At 40.1% G+C, this 19,609-nt stretch overlaps 1 protein-coding gene across 8 annotated transcripts; it reads right to left on the reverse strand.

The window, feature by feature from the left end:
* Nucleotides 1–1,931: 1,931 nt before the first annotated feature.
* LOC105478182 (Scm polycomb group protein like 1) lies at nt 1,932–19,593 on the reverse strand. 8 transcript variants are annotated; one of them, XM_011735253.2, is made up of 8 exons: nt 19,162–19,359; nt 12,615–12,763; nt 11,299–11,382; nt 10,733–10,813; nt 7,427–7,531; nt 6,643–7,042; nt 4,976–5,127; nt 1,933–3,688 (listed from the first exon to the last, which is right to left on the reverse strand). In XM_011735253.2, exons 2-8 carry the CDS (start codon nt 12,645–12,647, stop codon nt 3,554–3,556), a joined length of 990 nt encoding a protein of 329 aa, XP_011733555.1. In that variant the 5' UTR covers nt 12,648–12,763; nt 19,162–19,359; the 3' UTR covers nt 1,933–3,553. The 8 variants fall into 8 exon arrangements, with proteins under 8 accessions (XP_024647404.1, XP_011733555.1, XP_011733550.1 ...); XM_011735248.3 differs by having other exon boundaries at nt 6,529–7,042; nt 10,733–10,816; XM_071089101.1 differs by lacking the exon at nt 19,162–19,359 and adding an exon at nt 19,578–19,593 and having other exon boundaries at nt 6,529–7,042; nt 10,733–10,816; nt 11,299–12,763.
* Between the last annotated feature and the right edge of the window lie 16 nt (nt 19,594–19,609).

The raw sequence follows: 19,609 nt of genomic DNA on the forward strand, positions 1-19,609 counted from the left end.
ATCCGTACGTTAACTGCAGAAAAGCTTAATCTTTTTCCTCTTACGTGAATATAAAAGGAAGTTGTAAGGTATGTGTCCTGCTCCCAACGGACTGATTTCTGCCCCTGTGGAATATGTGCACCCACCCCACCCCTGACGTCAGTGGACTTGAGCCTCTGAAGCCAGCCAAAGCCAGGTGGAGGAGTGAGGCTAAAGGAGGAGCAGGGCTTGGCAAGGCCAAAACCCTGCCCTGGCCGCCCCATTGTCCCTGAGGGATTATTTCCACAAATGCATATGCTTAAGTGCTTCAGTTCCATGGCAGGAGAACAGGACACAGAATTATTGATGCATGAGGACACGTCACTTATGGGCACTTGGCACTGATTCATATGCTCTGTCATAAGTGCCCTGACGTTCTCCTTTTCATGAACGTTGGTTTGTCCGTTATGTTCTAGGCAGCTCAAGGGGAGGAGCTAGGTCCCTTATTTCTTAAAGATCTCCCCTCAATGCTGATAGTATCCCTAAAGCCAGAAAGGTGATCCCATAACAAGAGAGTTGCCTCTATTAGAGCAGGGGGAGTGGCCAAGCTCAATTTGAGCATGTGCTAACTACAGAGCGTCGCTCTTAAGGCTTAGTGGCATCAACCTGCTGACAAAATAGGGCAAACAGCCAGAAGAGAGGAAGAACTGTCTGCCACACATTCCAATGGTGGGCTCTCGCTTGCACATCTTCTCAAACCTAAAGCTCTCCCACATTGCCTGGATCAGCCTCAGGGGACTTTGTGTGCAAGCCCCAGCATCAAGCTATAGCCCCAGAAATTTTAACCTACTTCATGTACTCAACCAACTGCGAGGACAATCCCTTCTGCAGCTTGAAAAAGCAGTGCTTTTCCTCCCAATTACACTGTCACTACTCACAGTATTTACTTTTTACTTTTGAATGTTACAGAAGGGCATGGTGTTTCTATGCCTGCAGAGGGAGGCCTTGGTTTAAAAGTTTGGGAAATCACACTCTAGAACATGTACTGTAAGACATTTCAACGATATGAAATCAAGCAGATGAAAGACCAAAGCAAATGCTAGGTGTTCCTGGAAGGTCATAGAGCTCAAGATGCAGAATTCTGCAGGTTACAAAGCATCGAAGGATGGAATGAGAGGCAAAGCTAGAGGAAGATCATTTCAAGTCTGGAAAATTCACAGGAAGGGTAATATGGCATGATAGTCTATGGACTAAAAATTTATAAACCAGATAGGAGAAAAAAAGGAGCCATGAATTACTCAAGTCTCAGATCACTCAAATTGACACCCCCGTTCCAGTCACTGAGCATCACCCCTGGAGCCTCAGTCAGGGCCCTATTGTCTCCAGTGAATCACAGGACACGCTGCTGGGGAGCAAGAGCAGTGAGGGTTTCTGGGTTAATCAGCTGGAGCCGCAGCTCCTGGGGTCGGGGTAGGGGTTGGATAAATGAGGCTACGCAACTGTAACCCCAGTCCTCCAAGGGCATCCCACCGGGGCAGCTGGACCATCTGAAGGCAGAGGGCCAAGAGCAGGTGCATGCAGGAGGCAGCCTCTGGCCCCCAGTGGTAAAAGAGCAGCCGGAGTTGCCAGCCAGGCGTACAGGTTCAGATGGGATGAGACATCTCGGGGCACGGGCATTTTCTAGCACTCTCGCATCACTGATGATATCATAAATAACAAAGGCTCTGAGTACAGATACAGCTCATCGACTGAACTTCTTACAGCCCCCCCGGGATCTCACTGAAGACACCTATAAGAAATCGGCCCTTGGCTCTTAGACATCTGTTTAGCATTAGAATCTGGGCAGGTTTTAAAACTCAAGTATTTGGACATGGAAAGCCACAAGCTTACTAGAGTGGCTCTGTTTCAGTTCACACATTACAACAAATACACACATTAATGTAATACGGTGATGATAAATGAAATCACAGCTGAGGCTTTCAATGAACTACTGTGATTTAATTTTATTAATATTTTAAAATATGAAAACTGTAAAACATAGTATTTATGTAAACACCTGAGGACTGTTCAAGTGGGTACAGCATCTTCATACAAACAATTTGAAAGAAGACCAAGTTTAAGTAAGAATCTTTTGACATATAAGGAATAACATAGATGAAGCTATTCTTTAAATAGTTGCATTCATGTCTAAAGTACATCTGGCTTTCTAAAAAGAAAAGGTACATTCTTGCACCTGGTGAACATTTTCTTGACATTTATTATGAATAGCTAATGGTGATAGCACCAATTCTCATAGCTTATAAACCTTGTATTTGTTATACAATGTAATAACAAAGTTATAAATTTATAACAAAATAATAGTGTTGAACATGTTTCCCTTGAAAGTTCTAACTTACAAAATAAAGCCCCCAAAGATTAGTCTGAATTAATGTATCATTCAAAGTGTAGCAGGATTAATGGCTCAGAATTAAGCAAATTAATTAGAAACATTGCATAGGACAGAGAACTTCCCTGTATGGAAACCAATCTACAGATTGTTTCTTGTCCTCTAAAAAGTTAAGTTGAGAGGTACTAGTGATGGCAAATAATCCATTTACATTTTACAAAATAAAACATCTCACTAATATATGGCTCATCCCACCTCTGTGGCAATACAAAATGCCATTTTAAATTTTTTTAAAAAAGATTACTTGTATGTATACTTTAGGTGAGAATAAAATATAAAATACTATCTATATAAAGAATAAACACATAAAATAAAGTTATGTCTTTTAAAAGTTTGGACAGAGGTATCTTCATAGAGAGATGCAAACAATGTAAGTGTAGTTATATGTCCAAACTTAGCCAAAATATGAAAGTTTTAATATAATAGTTTGTTTGAAAAAAAGTAGTCAGACTTCATCCAAACCACCCTTGCGGTACAATATTTCTTGCATAAAATAACTATTCTATCTATCTTATAGTTTATCTTAAAACTGTTAGGAGCACTTAATAAAAGTTTATGAGCTTATTTTTTTCTCTAAATCTGAATAAATAAAACATATAGAGAAATAATAGCAGAAAGGAAAAGAATTTATATGGCTATTCTCTTTCTGGAAACTGGTAGAACACTGCAACATCAGACAGATAAAATACTCCAGAAAGAGATATCTATGGGTATACCTTTAAATTCTCTTCTGGGGAATAATTCCCATAGATTCAATCATAGAAGTTGTCAACCCCTGATAATACCTCTCTTAGCTGTTTTGGTTCTCTGTATCGAGATGAACCAGAATCAAAGGTTTTTTTTGCTTTTTGGTTTTGTTTTTCTGTTGCTTGCATGAAATATATTTGTAAACAATATAATAAAAGTAATGTTTAAAGACCTATGAAGAATGAATTTCCTATTGGACTATTCTAATACTACCTAGCAGTTAAATGGTTTTTAAAGAAGTAGACTGGACTATAACATAGTTCTACAATTCTAGCTATAATATATTTTGAGTGATACTTTCTACAAAACAAAAACGACTAAAGGGCAGAAAAATGATTCTACACTAAGAAGGCATTGGTCCCTCTAGAAGTTGGCCCAATCTAAATTTGCACAAGGATTTTTTCAATTTTCAAAGCATTTTCCTTGTTTAAGTCGGTCAATGTAGTAGCATAGCTTCACAGCCGTTCCCAGCTTCACCCCCAAGTGCTTCAGCAACACGTCACTCGTGAGTAGGAGCAGAGCCTTCCCATCAATTTCCTGTGGAGAGAAGAAACAATGCTAATTAATAATGATTCCATATTTTCATCAGAATGGTTAGTTCTTTATGAGAACATGTAAAGCAAACTAGAGAGCAGCTCATTGCAGATGTATATTCTTTGAATACGCATCTACTTTATGAAAACTATTAAAAATATAACTTGTACAGTGAAGCACCATTTGGTAATGTATAAACTCACTTCAAGTTCTAAGAAAAAGGAAAATTTAACATAATATCTTAAAAAATAAACTGTGTCAAACTTAATTTTAAATATATACTGTACGTTGAATAAAATACTACACATTCATGACAAAATAGTAAAGACTATGAATAGTAAAAATGAATTTCAGATGTTCATTAGCTTTCTGAGAAGGGCTGGGAAGATGAGTATGTCAACATCAGTGCAAACTGTAAATGTCTATATAATGTTGTCTTTATGATGGATGCCAATTAGTTGTCTGAAGCTAATTAGATGCTAAAATTAATCACCAATTTTCTTACTATATTAAAAATCAGATATGTGGCTACTAATTTTGTTAGGACACACTGTGAAAATATCTGAATAAATAAAACATAGTCACAAAGCATCCTCCTAAAATTCCTTATCTTAATTGATCAACTTATGCTGTTAAAGCATGTAATTTGGTTTTATATGTTCCAGTTTAAAAATAAAATTTTATTTACTCATTTAACACTATCTGAAAAGACCTGAAATCCTTTATAGTACGACCTTTGTTTGGCACCTTCTATACTTTTTCTACTAAGTAAAACTCAAAATTAAAGAAACTAGAACTTATAAAACTTCGGCCTAGGATATTACTTTGTGAATGGTCTGATAACAGCAAGAGGGTATTAGCATCACAAATCAATAATCGAGGCAAATGGAATCAGTTGTTGAATCACTGGTTATATAAAAAGAAGGCCACCCTGTTATAGCTTGTGGTTACCCCCTCCTCCTTGTGGTCCTGGTGCCCAGCTGGGAGCAGATAGGGGGAGGATCCTTATATCTGTCATTACAAAGGTGAGGTACACCTGAGTGGCCATGCTGAATCATAATGTTTTGAGAGGCTGAGGCAGTTTGTATTTTAGGCACTGAGATACCCATTTAAAGAACAGACCATTAGCCTACCATTTAAGGCTAACCTTGGGCAAAATAAGCTTTCTCATATATGGAAAAATCAGCTAATAGGGTTCTCCCACCATTCACACAGTATCCAACTGAAAGACCTGCACAGAGGTCATTCAAAGGCATTACAGCAGGAAAACAGGATCACAAGATACATTACATGGCTTCTGAAGAGGTCGACAAGAGGGCATAATGCAAGAGGATCTGTTTGTTTTAGAAATAGGACCACTGCTTCCACCGACCAGGTTGAAGGGTGCTTAGTGATGCTTCCTTCCTCTATATAACGGTCATTTTCAAATGGTGAGCTTGTAACTTCAATGTGGGGGGGGGGGGGAGAAAAAAAAAGACAAATCACACTCGACCTGATCATTATCCTGAAAGAAGAGATGTTAGGTAGGGAGGAATGGTCTCTTTGTTGGGATCTTCTGTGACGTTCCTAGCAAGGAGTCAAGACTCCAACTGTAAAATCTAGTGAAAGCCTATATAAAGATGATGTGGGGATGCCTACACAAGAGTGTCCCATCTGACCTCCCCCAATAGCAAAAGCATGTTCAGAAGTTACATTAAAGTTTCAAAGATCACAAAACAGACTAAGCAAACCAAGTCTTCTTTGGCCACAGGCAAATATGGCAAAAGATCTGTCACTTGGGTAAAATTAGGTTAATCTAACCTAACCTATGACCCTCTTCAAGTATTTCAAGGAATTTCTCTCTTAATCTCTCTATCTAGATTAGGTTGATTTTACTAGCAAAATATAATGGAAATTCTCCAAATTTACAGTTTTATAATTGCTTAAATTTGTTCCTTTTAATCAATGAATCTCAATAACAACCCCATTATCTTTAAGAGCCAAATTAGTACTTTTATCAAATCTTCCCCATGTATTCAATAAGGTTATTTTTAGTATCATTTTACTCTTTAGATTTCCTGTCTCTCATGGCTTAAGTGCTAATGTGCATTTTGAAGAAAACAAGATTATTTTCTGCTGAACTAGGTCAGAAGTAACTAACATTTTATTTAATTCCTCTTTCATGTTTAATTGCATAGTAATAGAGATTTTGGTCAAAAGTTTATATGTTAAAAAAATAACTGAGATAAACTAGTGCTCATACTTCAGGAAGTTTTAGCTATGCTCTACACTAAGTTGTGTTGAAATTTCTTTGTGTATTGACAAGTATCCTTTTACTCACCCAGAGTGTTAGACTCCCTAAAATTAGTGTGTGATGACTAAAGTGGGTTTTGTAATTAGTTAAGAAAATTTGTTTCTCCAACCAGGACTATCAACACAATTTGATCTTTTTGTGTGTGTGAATTAGCCAAAAACATACCCTTTCTTCCCTACCATCTGGGCTCTTGCCATATCAGGAGTGTTTTTTATTTATCTAGGGAAAGGGTAAATAAAAATAGAAGATTTTAAAAAGCACAATGGGGCAGAGTTCTAGAAGTGCTACTCACCAGCTCTGTGACCTTGGGGATGGCGTAATAAATGTGCCAACACCATGGGGTCATTATAAGTGGAGAAGAGGCATGTCAGTTGACTGATGCAGTGCCTTGCACATAATATGCACTCAATAAATGTTAGTCATCATTCTGATTATCACCTAAAACCAGCCCTCAAAATAGGAAACAAACAGCTTCCACTAGTTTGCATCAAGGATGTTGATAAATACAGGTCAAAGAGTGCTACTTGTAAATATGGCATTTCAAACTCACCAAAACCAGAAGGGAAGCAGAGAGATGATCCAGTGTACCTATTCTCCATCAAAGCTGAGTAACTCATCATCTCAGGGGCATGTACCAAACTGGGCTCTCCCTGGGCCAGCATACCTGAAGGTTGTGCTGCAGAAGCATGGTCAGTCGAGTAAGTGTTGTAGATGCTGTTAGCCCCAGGGTTGCCAAGGCAGGGCCCTGAAGAAGAACCATGCATTGCACCATCAGATGCATAATACGGCTGATAATTATGCTCGGAGAAATCTGAGGGATGCACTGGACTCGGAGTGCGGCTGAGGATCGGGTCCTCCTCCGGCTCAGCTCGCTGGTATTCTTCCATGCGAAAGGATGGCCTTGGAAGGTTGCTCGGGGAATTATTCTCACGCCTTGACACTGGTAAAGTGGGGCTATAACTTTCAGGGTAGGAGAATGACTCGTGAACCTCATTTTTCTTCATTTTCTGGCGTTTCAGCTTTTTAGCAAGCTGGTAAGAATAATTTTTGTATCCGTATCGCTTCTGAAATCACACAAATACAGCATAAACCAATAGAGAGTAAAAAAGTAAATGAGTAGTAAATACATTAATACTTATTTTCCATGAAACATTGCTTTACGTTATTAAAAATAAATGCTCCCTTTTGATTATATAATTCTTCAATCCTACATTTTAATTGTATTTTACACATTATAATTACAAACATAAAAATACGCAGTGTCATAAGTCATCAAACCTAAACTTCAGTGTTCTCCCAGCAGAGTTTAGTCTCCATCTATTGCTACAAGTATAGATATGCCTTGCTAATCTCACACAGATACTGGTACTCTCTCACTTCTAGCTTATTGGCATCTTTACAAACCAGAGGTTTATCACAGTTGTAAAAATGTTTTTTATAACACTTACACGGTTTGTCCACAGGGATCTCGCACGGAAACGTTGGATTTTTGAAACCTTTCTACGAATCACATCAATCTTCTTATCCAGGTTTTGCATAGCATCATATATAACCTATTATAATACAATGTAGTTATATAATTAGTATACAATATATAATTTCTATTTCAAAGAAAAGTAACGCAAAAATACCATTAAGCCAAATGTTAACTGCTAGACACAACAAAAGTTCTCAAGCCATCAGAAATGTCTTGCTCCTATTCAAGGCCTGGCTGTAGGTGACACAGAGCCAACAGGCTGAGCTCAGGAGCCCCAGCGTCCCCTCCCCTGCTCTATTCCATGTAGGCACTGAGGAAGCTCTAATGCTGGTGAATGAATGTTACACAATGCCTCTACGCCAGCACATTGATGATAAAGACTGCACATCAAGGAAGGTGCTATTTTAGGAAAGAAATCTGCTAAAAGAACAAAGACTCACTTTATGATATATATATGTAACATATATGTTCATATAGGTACAAATATGAAGTCTATATTATATACAGACAGTGAGTGTTCCATTCCAGAAAGAACACCGAACCAAATACAACAGATGTGACTTTTGGCTTCAAAGTATTTTTAAATCATGCAGTCAGCAATTAACCTTATAAAACCGTTAAGTACACATCTCTTATGTGCCAATCGAGCACATAGGAGACTGATAAAAATCTGAGAATTCTTCTTGAAATACACAGAAACTTTCGGCAAAGAAAAATACACTTAACAAAGGGCCAGAAACATTTCCTCATTCATTCATTCATTCACTCATTCAACTAAACCTTTATTGATGGCCTACCACCTGGCAGAACTACTTTGCTAGGTATTGAGAACATGAACCGAAAAAAAAGCTCCTGGCCGGGTGCAGTGGCTTATGCCTGTAATCCCAGCACTTTGGGAGGCTAAGGCAGGCGAATTGCTTGAGCTCAGGAATTGGAGACAAGCCTAGGCAACATGGTGAAACCCCTGTCTCTACCAAAAATACAAAAAATTAGCCAAGCGTGGTGGTGCATGCCTGTAGTCCATGCTACTAGGAAGGCTGAGGTGGGAGAATCACCTGAGCTTGGGAAGTTGCGGCTGCAGTGAGCCATGACTGCACCACTGTACTCCAGCCTGTCCTAGAGGAACTACCATCTCAGCTGGGAGAGAGACAAGTAAAAAGAGGATTCCAGTAGACAAAGTAATAAACAGCCTGGAACAGTGGTTTGCAAAGTGTGGTCCATGGACCGGTAGCATCAACATCACCTGTAAGCTCATTAGAAATGCCAAATGCCAGGTTGTACCCCAGACCTATGGAACCTGGAACTCTGAGAGTGGGGGCAGTGGTCTATGTTTTCACAAGCCCCCCATGTGATTCTGATGTCCCTAGTGAGAACCACTGGGCTGCAGCACTGAGGTAAACAGTGCAGGCTCTCGGGGAACATGGTTGGGGTCAAATACTAGAGTCCAGCCACTTATTGGCTGTGTGACCCTGGGCAAGTTACTTAACCTCTCTGTGCTTCGATGTCCTCATGTAGGGAATCAGGATGAAAATCTCTCTCAGGGTTCTCTCAAGGATGAGAACCTTGCTATAGTATTAGGTTAATACTAACAGTAACAGCACTACACTATGCCCAGTCCAACAGTGCTTAGTGGTCTCTTAATGTTACTATTGTGATTACCAGTGGTGTGACACAGGCTGGAACAGGAAGCTAAGTGTGCACAGAAAAGCAGTCCTAACCCACGCTGCAGTCATGGAGACCTTTTCAGAGGAGGTAAGGTCTGAAGTGAGAATTAAAACATGAGAAGGCCCTCGCCAGGTGAGGATGCATGGAAGGGCTTACAGCATAGAAGGAACAGCAGCTTCATAAATACCCAGAGAGAAAAACAGGAAGCCAGGTGTGGAGACAGCGAGTATGAATGACATTCCAGGAGCGGGGCTGTCACGGGAAGGAGAGAGTGAGGATGACAGGAAAGGAGGGATGGGAAGCAAGAGAAGTGGCTTCTCCAAGATGTGGGAGAACTTGTAGAGGGGAAGGAGGGACAGGGACTGGAGCCAGAGGAGAGAGAGAGGGACGCCCGATGCGATGCGGGGCAGCTCTGAGTGTGGGGGAGGGGACTAGATGCAGAAAGCAGCAAGGGCATCAGCCCTGGTCACTAGAATGGTCAGGAAGGGGTCAGAAGAAGGGTGGGGATGAGGGCAGTTGGTTGGCTGTGGGTACAGTTATGAGGACTTGGAGGAGAGGACTGCCCCAGGTGCTCCACTATCTCCAGGAGTGAAAAGGCAGGACTAGGGAGCTGAGGTATGCAGGGGATGGCCAGGTCTTCCTCTGCTCCCAGCCTAAGCAGGATGGAGATGGACCCAAGAGGGAACTGGGATGGAAGAACAAGGCAGACTGGAGCACCACCTCTGTGATCTAGAATGGGTAGGGGAAGAAAGAGCCAGGCCCTTCGCAGCAATGGAGAGGGGCCCTTGGGGCCATTTCAGGCTGACCATGGCCCTGGGCACCTCCCCCTACAGATGCTACCTCCCACCTCAGCATGCAGGCTTGCCAAGGGGGACCCTGACCTAGCAGTGCATGGGGAGGCAGGCTAGGGAGAACCTGCTCCCTCCCTTCCCAGCTCGCCTCTGCACCCACTTTCCCCCAAGACTGTATGTGTCCCTTGGAAGCACTCCACTTCTGTTCTCCCCCATGATCATGATAAACACCCAAACAATCTTACTTTCCAAAGTATGTTAGCTCATTCCATTCAAGAAACCTTATATATGGTAAGAAACATTATTTTTAAATATGTATAAACCTTCATTACCTCTGGGGTATGCAACTCACAAAATTCCCAGTAATCACATCTCTACCAACATGGTGATTCTTACAACAACCCCTCAAAACTAACTTAGGTATGTTTCTCTACAAAACCTTGATGGGTTGCCATTTTGTTTCCATTGAGACATCTTGATGTGCAGTTAGGCACATACTAAATTTCATCCAAATCAGTCAATTTCCTTTAAGGATTTTGTAGGGGAAACTAATTCATTACTGAGCAATGTAGATGAAAGAGACATAACTACATTTGGTTGGTAATGGGATTTTTAAAAAGCTATAAAATCTACATGTTGCTATTCAGGAGATGCAGTTCTAACTAGAAATTGTTTTAAAAAATCATCACAATGGGGTGATAATCATAAATAATTTGATAGGCAAAATTTCAATTAATTGTACACTTTCCCTTTATGTGAGATAAAGAGAATTTTTGCTTAACATTTTAGAAAGCTACATTGAAGAGACAGAACTTCCATACCTGGCAATGGATAAGGACATCATTAACTGTCTTCTGTTGCTCTTCAGTATTACAGGATGCATCAGATACAGTATTCGGTTCCTGCTAATATTTTAAAAGTAGTTAATGATTTATTTCTGTAACAGCCAAACTGAACACCGGGGGCAGGGGGGGAACTATATTTATTTATTTAAACTGTTTTTATTTATCACCAACTTTTCAAGGGGTTTCAGAAGTCTTAAAATAATCAGAGATTTTTAAAATTCACATTAATATGACAATGAAAATAACTGACAATTGAGGAAGGGGGCAAGAAAAGAATTTATTATATCAGAAGAACCCAGGTTTAGAGTTTTATACTGAAAGTAAGTACAAAACTGCTCTTAATTTTCTACTATATAAGAAAAAGGGGAAAGTAAATTGGTTAAGTGCTCATTCTCTGATGAAAGAAAGCATACAAATTCAGGGGAGAGAGATTTTCTTGAGTGTGAGTTTATGGGAACTCCATAGTATATGAGGAATTTACATCTTTTCCTTTAAAACAGCAAATGTTAATATATTTGGCAATTAGCAATTAATATACTTACTTTATTGACAAAATCAGGTTTTGTTTCATATGCATAAAGAATAGTGTCGTCATCTTCATCATAAGTAGGTATTCTTGTTTTTACCTGAGGAAGATTTATCAACAAATTAAAAGGAAAGATGAAAGACAGAACTAAAAGAAAAGTTGAGGGTTTAAATTTCACTTTCAAGAGGTTACAAAGGCCTATTTCTGATATCAAAGGACCTTTGCTCATTGTAAATACTATGACTACGTGAAAAGATGTATTTGCAGAACTGTGTTCTCATTAACCCAACTACACTTAAGACAACAGTTTTCACTGAGCTTAACCCTTTATATGCTTCATGGTAGAAAGACTAGTCCTTTAGCACCAGAACTACTTTAAAAGCAAGTATTTCTAACCATGAACAAAGAAATAAATGTTACATGGTTTTTGATTTCTAAATAACCCAACAGTGCCCCTCTGTGGACAAGATAGAAAATATTTGAGCACCTGCTTTTCTTGATAAATTAATCTCTAAAGTACCTTAAAACTTCAAAAAATAAGGCAGGGTATAAATAAGTAAGGAGTAAATAACCATTACATTTCAGTATAATAACTCTTCATTCTAAGAATGAATTATGAACTATGGGAATAATTTTATAACAAACATACTTGGTAGTTATGTATGTTTTTGTTTCAAAATACATGATAGAAATCACAAAAACATATGGAATTGGGTTACAGTTTAGTACTTTTAAAAATATACTATCTTACCCTTGTATAGTGCCTTATGCTTTTCAAAGTGCTTTTACATAGTTATATCAGAGAAAAATGACTCTTGGTAGGCAGTTAACATTATCTCCAAAGATTTTTGAAAAACATCAGGACTGATAGTAGTTAAGAGAATTGCCTAGACTACTTAGGTGGCATTAATATCTATGTGCTTATGTAACAAAAAAAGATGTTTTCTGTTAAGCCATATTATTTATAGTTTAATAATCTACATACTGATTCAACTTGAAGGATTAAGAAAGACAGAAGAATATAACAGAAATGTAAAAACAGCACAACCACTTTGAAAAACTGTATGGCAGATTCTCACAGAGTTAAATTTACATGAACTCCATGACCTAGTAATTCAACTTCTGTCTGTTCACCCAAAAGGAACATGAGTGTGTGTTCACAAAGAAACTTGTACACAAATTGTCACAAGAACTTTATATATTACTGTTAAAATACATAACAAAAATTTACTTACGATCTATGCATTTCACTGTATAAAATTAAATTAAATTTAGAATAGAAGTATAGCACAATAAAAAGAACAAAGACAGATTTTCAATTTGAATACAAACCACATCGATTTCACTGGAGCTGCTAGACATCATTTTTGTGCAACAGGAGAAACTCCACTTCCTCTGAGTTGGACCTAATTATTTTTAAACTTGCTGGAGGGTTTATTTGTGATACTGCTTAGTCACCTAAGAGTGGTAAACCTCTACTCCTGAAAAGCAACGCATAAAAAAGTTACTTCATACACTTACTACCTTAATAATATGGATATACTCTCAGAATGCTAACTCAAATAGAATTGGACTTTGGGTTGAATTTCAGAGAGTGACAAAACCAGAAATCTTCCATGGCCAATTTAGAATAAATCTTTTAAAACTGAAGGGCTATATTGCCCACGACTAGAAATAAGAATCAAATCAAACACAATTACAAACTGTGAAGTAACTGCTTAGTAACTTAAAGCCTACAGAGTAAATGCTGGAAACAAATGAACAAGAGAAGGGCAAACAAATGAACAAGCAAGGGCTAACTGCTTTTGTAAAGGAGCTCCAAAAGGCTCTTGACTAAGGAGAAAGCATTGCCTCCAAAATGTAAGCCAGGAGTCTATTCTGGATTGGGTCCCCACCACTATGTAGGCTGGGCAGACCAGGAGAGACACCACCTCCTCATCCACCAGGTTTCGAACACCAGTTGAGATGATCTCTAAGGTCCATTTCAACTTTCAAGTTAGGATTGCCTTATTAAATTTTATATTAAACCTAAATAAATGGATGTGAAAGGTAAGCCAAACAATCTAAAATTAGGAAGATTTGGTTATGGCTCTGAGCCACTTAACTATGGAACTAGAAAACATTGGCTGCAACAGTATCAGATTATATCTTGTACTAGAGATTTGCTTTGAATGTCTGCATCACAGTTACTGGGAAGGGTACGTTAATGAAAGAGCTACCCCACTTTATTCTTCCTGAGCCAGAGCAGTAATGAGAGGCACAATTAAGGGATTCAGGTTTCATCTCTTTCCTGTTTCCCTTTCATTCTGTAGTGGAGACCATGAACCCAAAAGAGAGAAATAAAAAGGGGATAAAGAAGATGGGAGAGCTAACTCGAGTTAGATAAATGCAGACTAATGTTGCATAGAAGTATCAAGTTATAAAATACCTCTAATTGGAGCTGTAACTTCAATCAAATTTCACTTTTTAAACTATCTGAGTTTTCTGACCATAAAACTTATACAAGCTATCAGTAATTAAATTGTGGTATATTCATACAAAGGAACTTCACAGCAATGAGAATAAACCAACTACTGCTGTACACAGCAAGGCCGAATCTCACAACCATAACCTTGAGTTTAAAAACAGCCAGACACAAAAGAGTACAGTATATGACTCAATTGATATTAAACTCAAAAACAGGCAAAACTAACCTGTGGTGGAGTCTTTCCAAACCAATACTTTTAGGTCTACTGTAGTTACTGTAATGACTTCTTGGTGTTCTATCTTGTAAATATGCCATGATTTATTAAACACAGCCCCCAATTCATAGATATTCAAGTTACTTCTAAAGTTTTGCTCTTATAAAGAACACTGCAGAACAGTCTTGCACCTGTGCAAGTAGTTCTATGGGATAAATTCCTAGAGGTAGAAACAATGAGTAGGTCTCCATGTTTGAAAATCCTCCTCTACTTCTTCCCACTAAGGAGGGCTGTTGGGGTCAACCAGATGTTCCAAAATAAACTAAGGTAGTATCCTGCTGGTCCTGCATGTAGTTTTAAAACCAGGACAGATAATAAATAGTACCAAATAGCTTCTTGGCATCAGATGACTAAGTGACTTTTCTCCTTAGATCTACTGATGCAACATATTAATACATTTCTTAATGTTCTTGGGGTGAGGGGTCCAGCTGACTATAAAGAACAACATTCAATTTGTTGGTATTTTATTTAGAAATTGTTTGCATCTCTATTTCTAAGCTCTTACATTAGTGAGATGGTATATTTCTCACAATTAATGAATCAGTATTGTATTGATACATTATTAACACTTGGTATCAAAATTTCTCTGCAAAATTAGCTGGGAAGGCTTTCACCTCTTTCTATACTCTAAAATAAAGTTTACATCACACCAGAATTTTTGTGCTCTAAAGGGTTGAATTTATTAAAAAAAACTCTCTGGGTCCAGTTTTTATAACATTTTCTAAGTTCCTCCATGGTTGATGATCTAGTCAAATTATCCTATTTTTTCATGAGTTGTTTTGACAAATTATTTTTATCCAGAAGGATAATCATTTCATCATAATTACAGAATTTTTAGCAAAGCCACAGTTTTAAATTTTTATTTCTAATTTAATTTGTACTTTCTTTTGATTCTTTCATTAGGTATTCTATCTTGCTAAATTACTGACAACCCTGTGGGATAGGTTCTATTACTGTCCCCATTTTCCTTATGAGGAAACTGAAGCAAAGAACGTTTATTAGAGGTGTCCAAGGGAGAGAATACAGTCATGGGTTCTTAGTTTGTTTCTGGTTGGGCCAGTAAAGCCCCTTCCTCATCCCTCTTTTCCACTTATCCCTAGAGACAGAAACTAAAAAGCATAGCTTCAGGCTGCCAAAAGCCTAAAACAAAACAGAACAACAACAATGACAACAACAATAAAATAAGGCGGGTTGGACAAGCTTGATTTAAGTAATTTACCCAGGTCCCATAGCTAGTAAATGGTGCAGTCTACCACCACACTCTATGCACTTTACTTCATTATTAAAATCACCTGGAATACCTTTGCTATCAATAACACAGTAAAATTCATACTCTCACCATGGCCTGCAAGGTCCTTCCATAATCAGGACCCCGCCCACTGCACAGAGGTCACTTCTTACCACTTGCCCCTTTACTCTAAGCCAGGGGTCCCCAACCCCCGGGCAACCGCCTGGTACTGGTCCTTGGCCTGTTAGGAGCACAGCAGGAGCTAGGAAGGATTATCGCCTGAGCTCCACCTCCTATCAGATGAGCTGCAGTATTAGATTCTCACAGGAGCATGAACCCTATTGCGAACAGCACATGGGAGGGATCTAGGTTGCACTCTCCTTAAGAAACAGTTTCATTAGGAAACCATACCCTGCTAGCACTCCCCCGTCCCTGCATCTGTGGAAAAATTGTCTTCTACCAAACCAAAACCGGTTCCTGGTGCCAAAAAGGTTAGGGAGGGCAGCTCTAAGCCTAAAATATTTACTATGTAGCCTGTTTCAGGCAAGTTTGCAGACAATGGTTACAAGCTCTTACATCCAGAGAACAGAGAACTCCCTAGACACAGGAGCACTGTGCAGTGAGTCCACCACTGGACTCCCAACATGTTTACATCTCTGGTACATATACAAATCAACACCAATCTTGCACTCTTTGAGCTTCTCGCTCCTGTTATGCCCTCCGTCCATAATACCCTGTTGTATCTCCGCCTAGGAGAACTTATTCAACTTCAAGGCTTAACTCAAGTTTCACCTCCAAAAAGCAAGGGCACCATGCCAATGATCATCCCATGTGGATCATCCCATGTGGACATGACTTTCCCTGAACTACAAGAACACTCACACTTTAATACTTCTACGGCAACTGTCACATATCTGGTTACCTGAGAGGCAGCATCAAGCAGCATTAAGACCTTAGGCTTGTGGTCAGAATACCTGGGTTTGGGTCCCACCTCCTCCACATACTAGCTGTGTAAATAAGTTGAACAACTTACTTAAATCCTCTGTGCTTTTTTTTGTCTGTAAAATGGGAATGATAATAGCACATACCTCATGGAATTGTGAGGATTAAATGAATTAATACATGTCAAGTGCTTAGAGTAATGCATGGCAAAGACAGCAAAGGTTTTTGAGTATTGACCACATCTATCCAACAGAACTATGTCTCAAGGAGCACATAGACAACAAGCCTGGGTCATAACATGTAATTTTTATTCACATTGCACCTGAAATGAATTGTTGTCTTTTAGGTACCAGGGCATGATGCAAGGAGCTGGGCTATAGTTATAAACACTTGAATCCAAGTCCAAATTGCCAAATTTGCCACTTCACTTTAGGCAAATATTTCACCTCTCTGTGCCTCAAATTTTCTAACCGGTAAAGTTGTAATAATATCTACTTCATGGGGCTATTTAGGCCAAAAATACAGTTAAACTCTCAGCATCATGCCTGGTTCACAGTAGACACACCACAAATTTTAATTCCTTTTCACTTCCTCCCTTAAGGTAAACAATTACACTTTACGACATTTTCTTAGAGTCTAACCATGACTAGAATGTGCAAAATTAATTTCATTTTTAAATCTCAAATCCCACAAAATGAGTTTACTTAAAATGAAACTCACTTATATTTACCACAGAAGTCTAAACTCTTTGTTTTCTTTTCTTTTTTTTCTTTTTTTGAGACAGAGTCTTACTCTGTCACCCAGGCTGGAGTGCAGGGGCATGATCTCGGCTTACTGCAACCTCTGCCTCCTGGGTTAAAGCAATTCTCCTCCCTCAGCCTCCTGAGTAGCTAGCGTAACAGGCGTGCGCCACCATGCCCAGTTAAATTTTTGTACTTTTAGTAGAGACTGGGTTTCACCATGTTGGCCAGACTGGTCCTGAACTTCTGACCTCAAGTGATCTGCCCGCCTTGGCCTCCCAAAGTGCTGGGATTATAGGCGTGAGCCACCGTGCCTGGCCAACTCTTGATAACACCATAAATTTAAGTTCTTTTTCACTTTTTCCCACAAGATAAATTAGAGCTTTACAACATTTTCTCAGAGCCCAACCATGACTAGATTGTGCAAAATTAATTTCACTTTTAAATCTCAAATTCCACAAAAATGAGCGTACCTAAAAGGAAACTCATTTATATTTACCCCGGAAATCTAAACTCTTGATAATACCACACATTTTAGTTCCTTCTCACTTCTTCCCACAAGATAATTTCAGCTTTACAACATTTTCTCAGAGCCCAACCATGACTACTACATTGTGCAAAATGAATTAATTTCACGTTTAAATCTCAAATCCTGTAAAAATGAGTTTACTTAAAATGAGACTCACTTGCATGTACCACAGAAATTTAAACTCTTGATTACACCATATACTTTAATTCCTTTTCACTTCTTTCCATAAGATAAATCACAGCTTTACAACATTTTCTCAGAGCCCAACCGTGACTAGATTGTGCAAAATTAATTTCACTTTTAAATATCAAATCCTGTAAAAATGAGATTACTTAAAATGAAACTCACTTGTATTTACCACAGAAATTTAAACTATTCATTACACCATACACTTTAGTTCCTTTTCACTTCGTCCCACAAGATTAATTACAGCTTGACAACATTTTCTCAGAGCCCAAGGCTAGATTGTGCAAAATTAATTAATTTCACTTTCAAACCTCAAATCTCGCAAAATGAGCTTACTTAAAATGAAACTCACTTATGTTTACCACAGAAATCTAAACTCTTGATAACATAAGAACAAGAGGCCGTCTGCTTTTCTAAGAGACTTTTTTAGACATTAAAGACATTTTCAAAAGTCGTAAATATTCGCTCCGGAGGCTCAAGGCTTTCACCTGCCATTAATTCATCAGATAAGGCACAGCTCACAATGAAGCACCACTCACGCCGGGACCACTTTGAGAAACACAAGCAAAACGGGGCCAATTACAACAGCCAGACCGCTCCGTTTGTTTTAAGAACAATCACTTTCTAAATCCTGCGAGACTCTCAAAGGCAGCCCTTCCATTGCCGCCAGAACCGTATCCCATCGCCCAGCACTTGCCGCAGGCCGGACAAGTGAGGCCCAAAAGGGCACCCAGCCCACGGCCCGCTTTAGAAAACACCGCACTGCAAAGCTGCTGGGAAAATCGCTCTCTTTTAGTCAACCTGAAGCCACTTTGCCGCACTTGGGGAAAGTCGGGGAGAGGAGGGAGGGACGCGATCCGCCACCAACCAAATCAGAGCCTTTCCTGTTAACCACCGTGCGGCAAGGGGGCCGGGGCCGGGCCCTCGCACACCTCGACGGCCTCCCCCGCTCCACAGGGACCCCGATATCGCAGGATCTCCCGACTCCCGCCTCTGCTCCCGACACCCTACGTTTTTCTCTTCTTTCTCATTTACGTATTTACAATAAAACAGCGAAGCTGCACGGTCTCTAATCAAACGCGGTTACCATCAAAGCCTCAGACTCCGTCTCAACCGCAAAAGGTCTGACAGGAAATCAACTCCGGAGTTTGTCAATTCTTTAAACTCAAAGCTCTGTTAACAAAGTCTGGATCCTTCCTCGCTCCCCACCTGCCTCCCCTGACAGGAGAACGACTGTAAAAGGATCCTGTCATCCCCGAAAGTTAGCACCAATCACTTCACAAATTGTCAAATCTCAAAAGCTCACACGCGCGGGCACTCCGGAAAGGCTGTGGGGACCACCCAAAGCAGCCCCCTCCACACCGCGGCTGAAATTTGAGGCTGCGAAGTGCAAAACTCGCTCTTCCCCGCAAAGCAAACCCTCTCTCCTCAGGAGAGCCCCAGCCCCTAAGCCAAATCGTGTATTCCCGTGACAGGAAAGCTCAAGGTGAGGAAAAAGTACGACTGGACAGACCTATTTTAGCGACAGAGCCTGTCACGCCGGCCTCCGGAGGTCGCGGTAAAACTGCTCGCAGTAGTCCTGCCTCCCCGATGGGCGACAGCTGTGACCGTTAGGCCGCTCGACGCTTCGGAAAGGCCCTGGCGCCGGAAACCTGGTCACACGCACGAGAGACCAGTGATGCCTTGACCCCTGAGTGGATCAGAGAGCTCCCGCGACGCCGAGTTCCCACACTAGCGGTGAAGGGGGGGCGGGACTACCCGCTGACCAATCGGCGTCTGGCCACTGACAGGCGTCGCCTTTGATCGGCCAATCCGCGGGCGCTCTCCCAGCCCTTGGGTGAGGGCGGGAATTTGCTAAGGAGTGGGCTGTGGGGCGGGGCCGAGGGCGGGAATTTGCTGAGGAGATGGCTGTGGGGCGGGGCCTCTTACCTCAGGTTTTTCTTGGTAAGACCCGCAGGATT

The sequence above is a fragment of the Macaca nemestrina genome, chromosome X (genome assembly GCF_043159975.1).
Source record: "Macaca nemestrina isolate mMacNem1 chromosome X, mMacNem.hap1, whole genome shotgun sequence".
Lineage (NCBI taxonomy): Eukaryota > Metazoa > Chordata > Mammalia > Primates > Cercopithecidae > Macaca > Macaca nemestrina.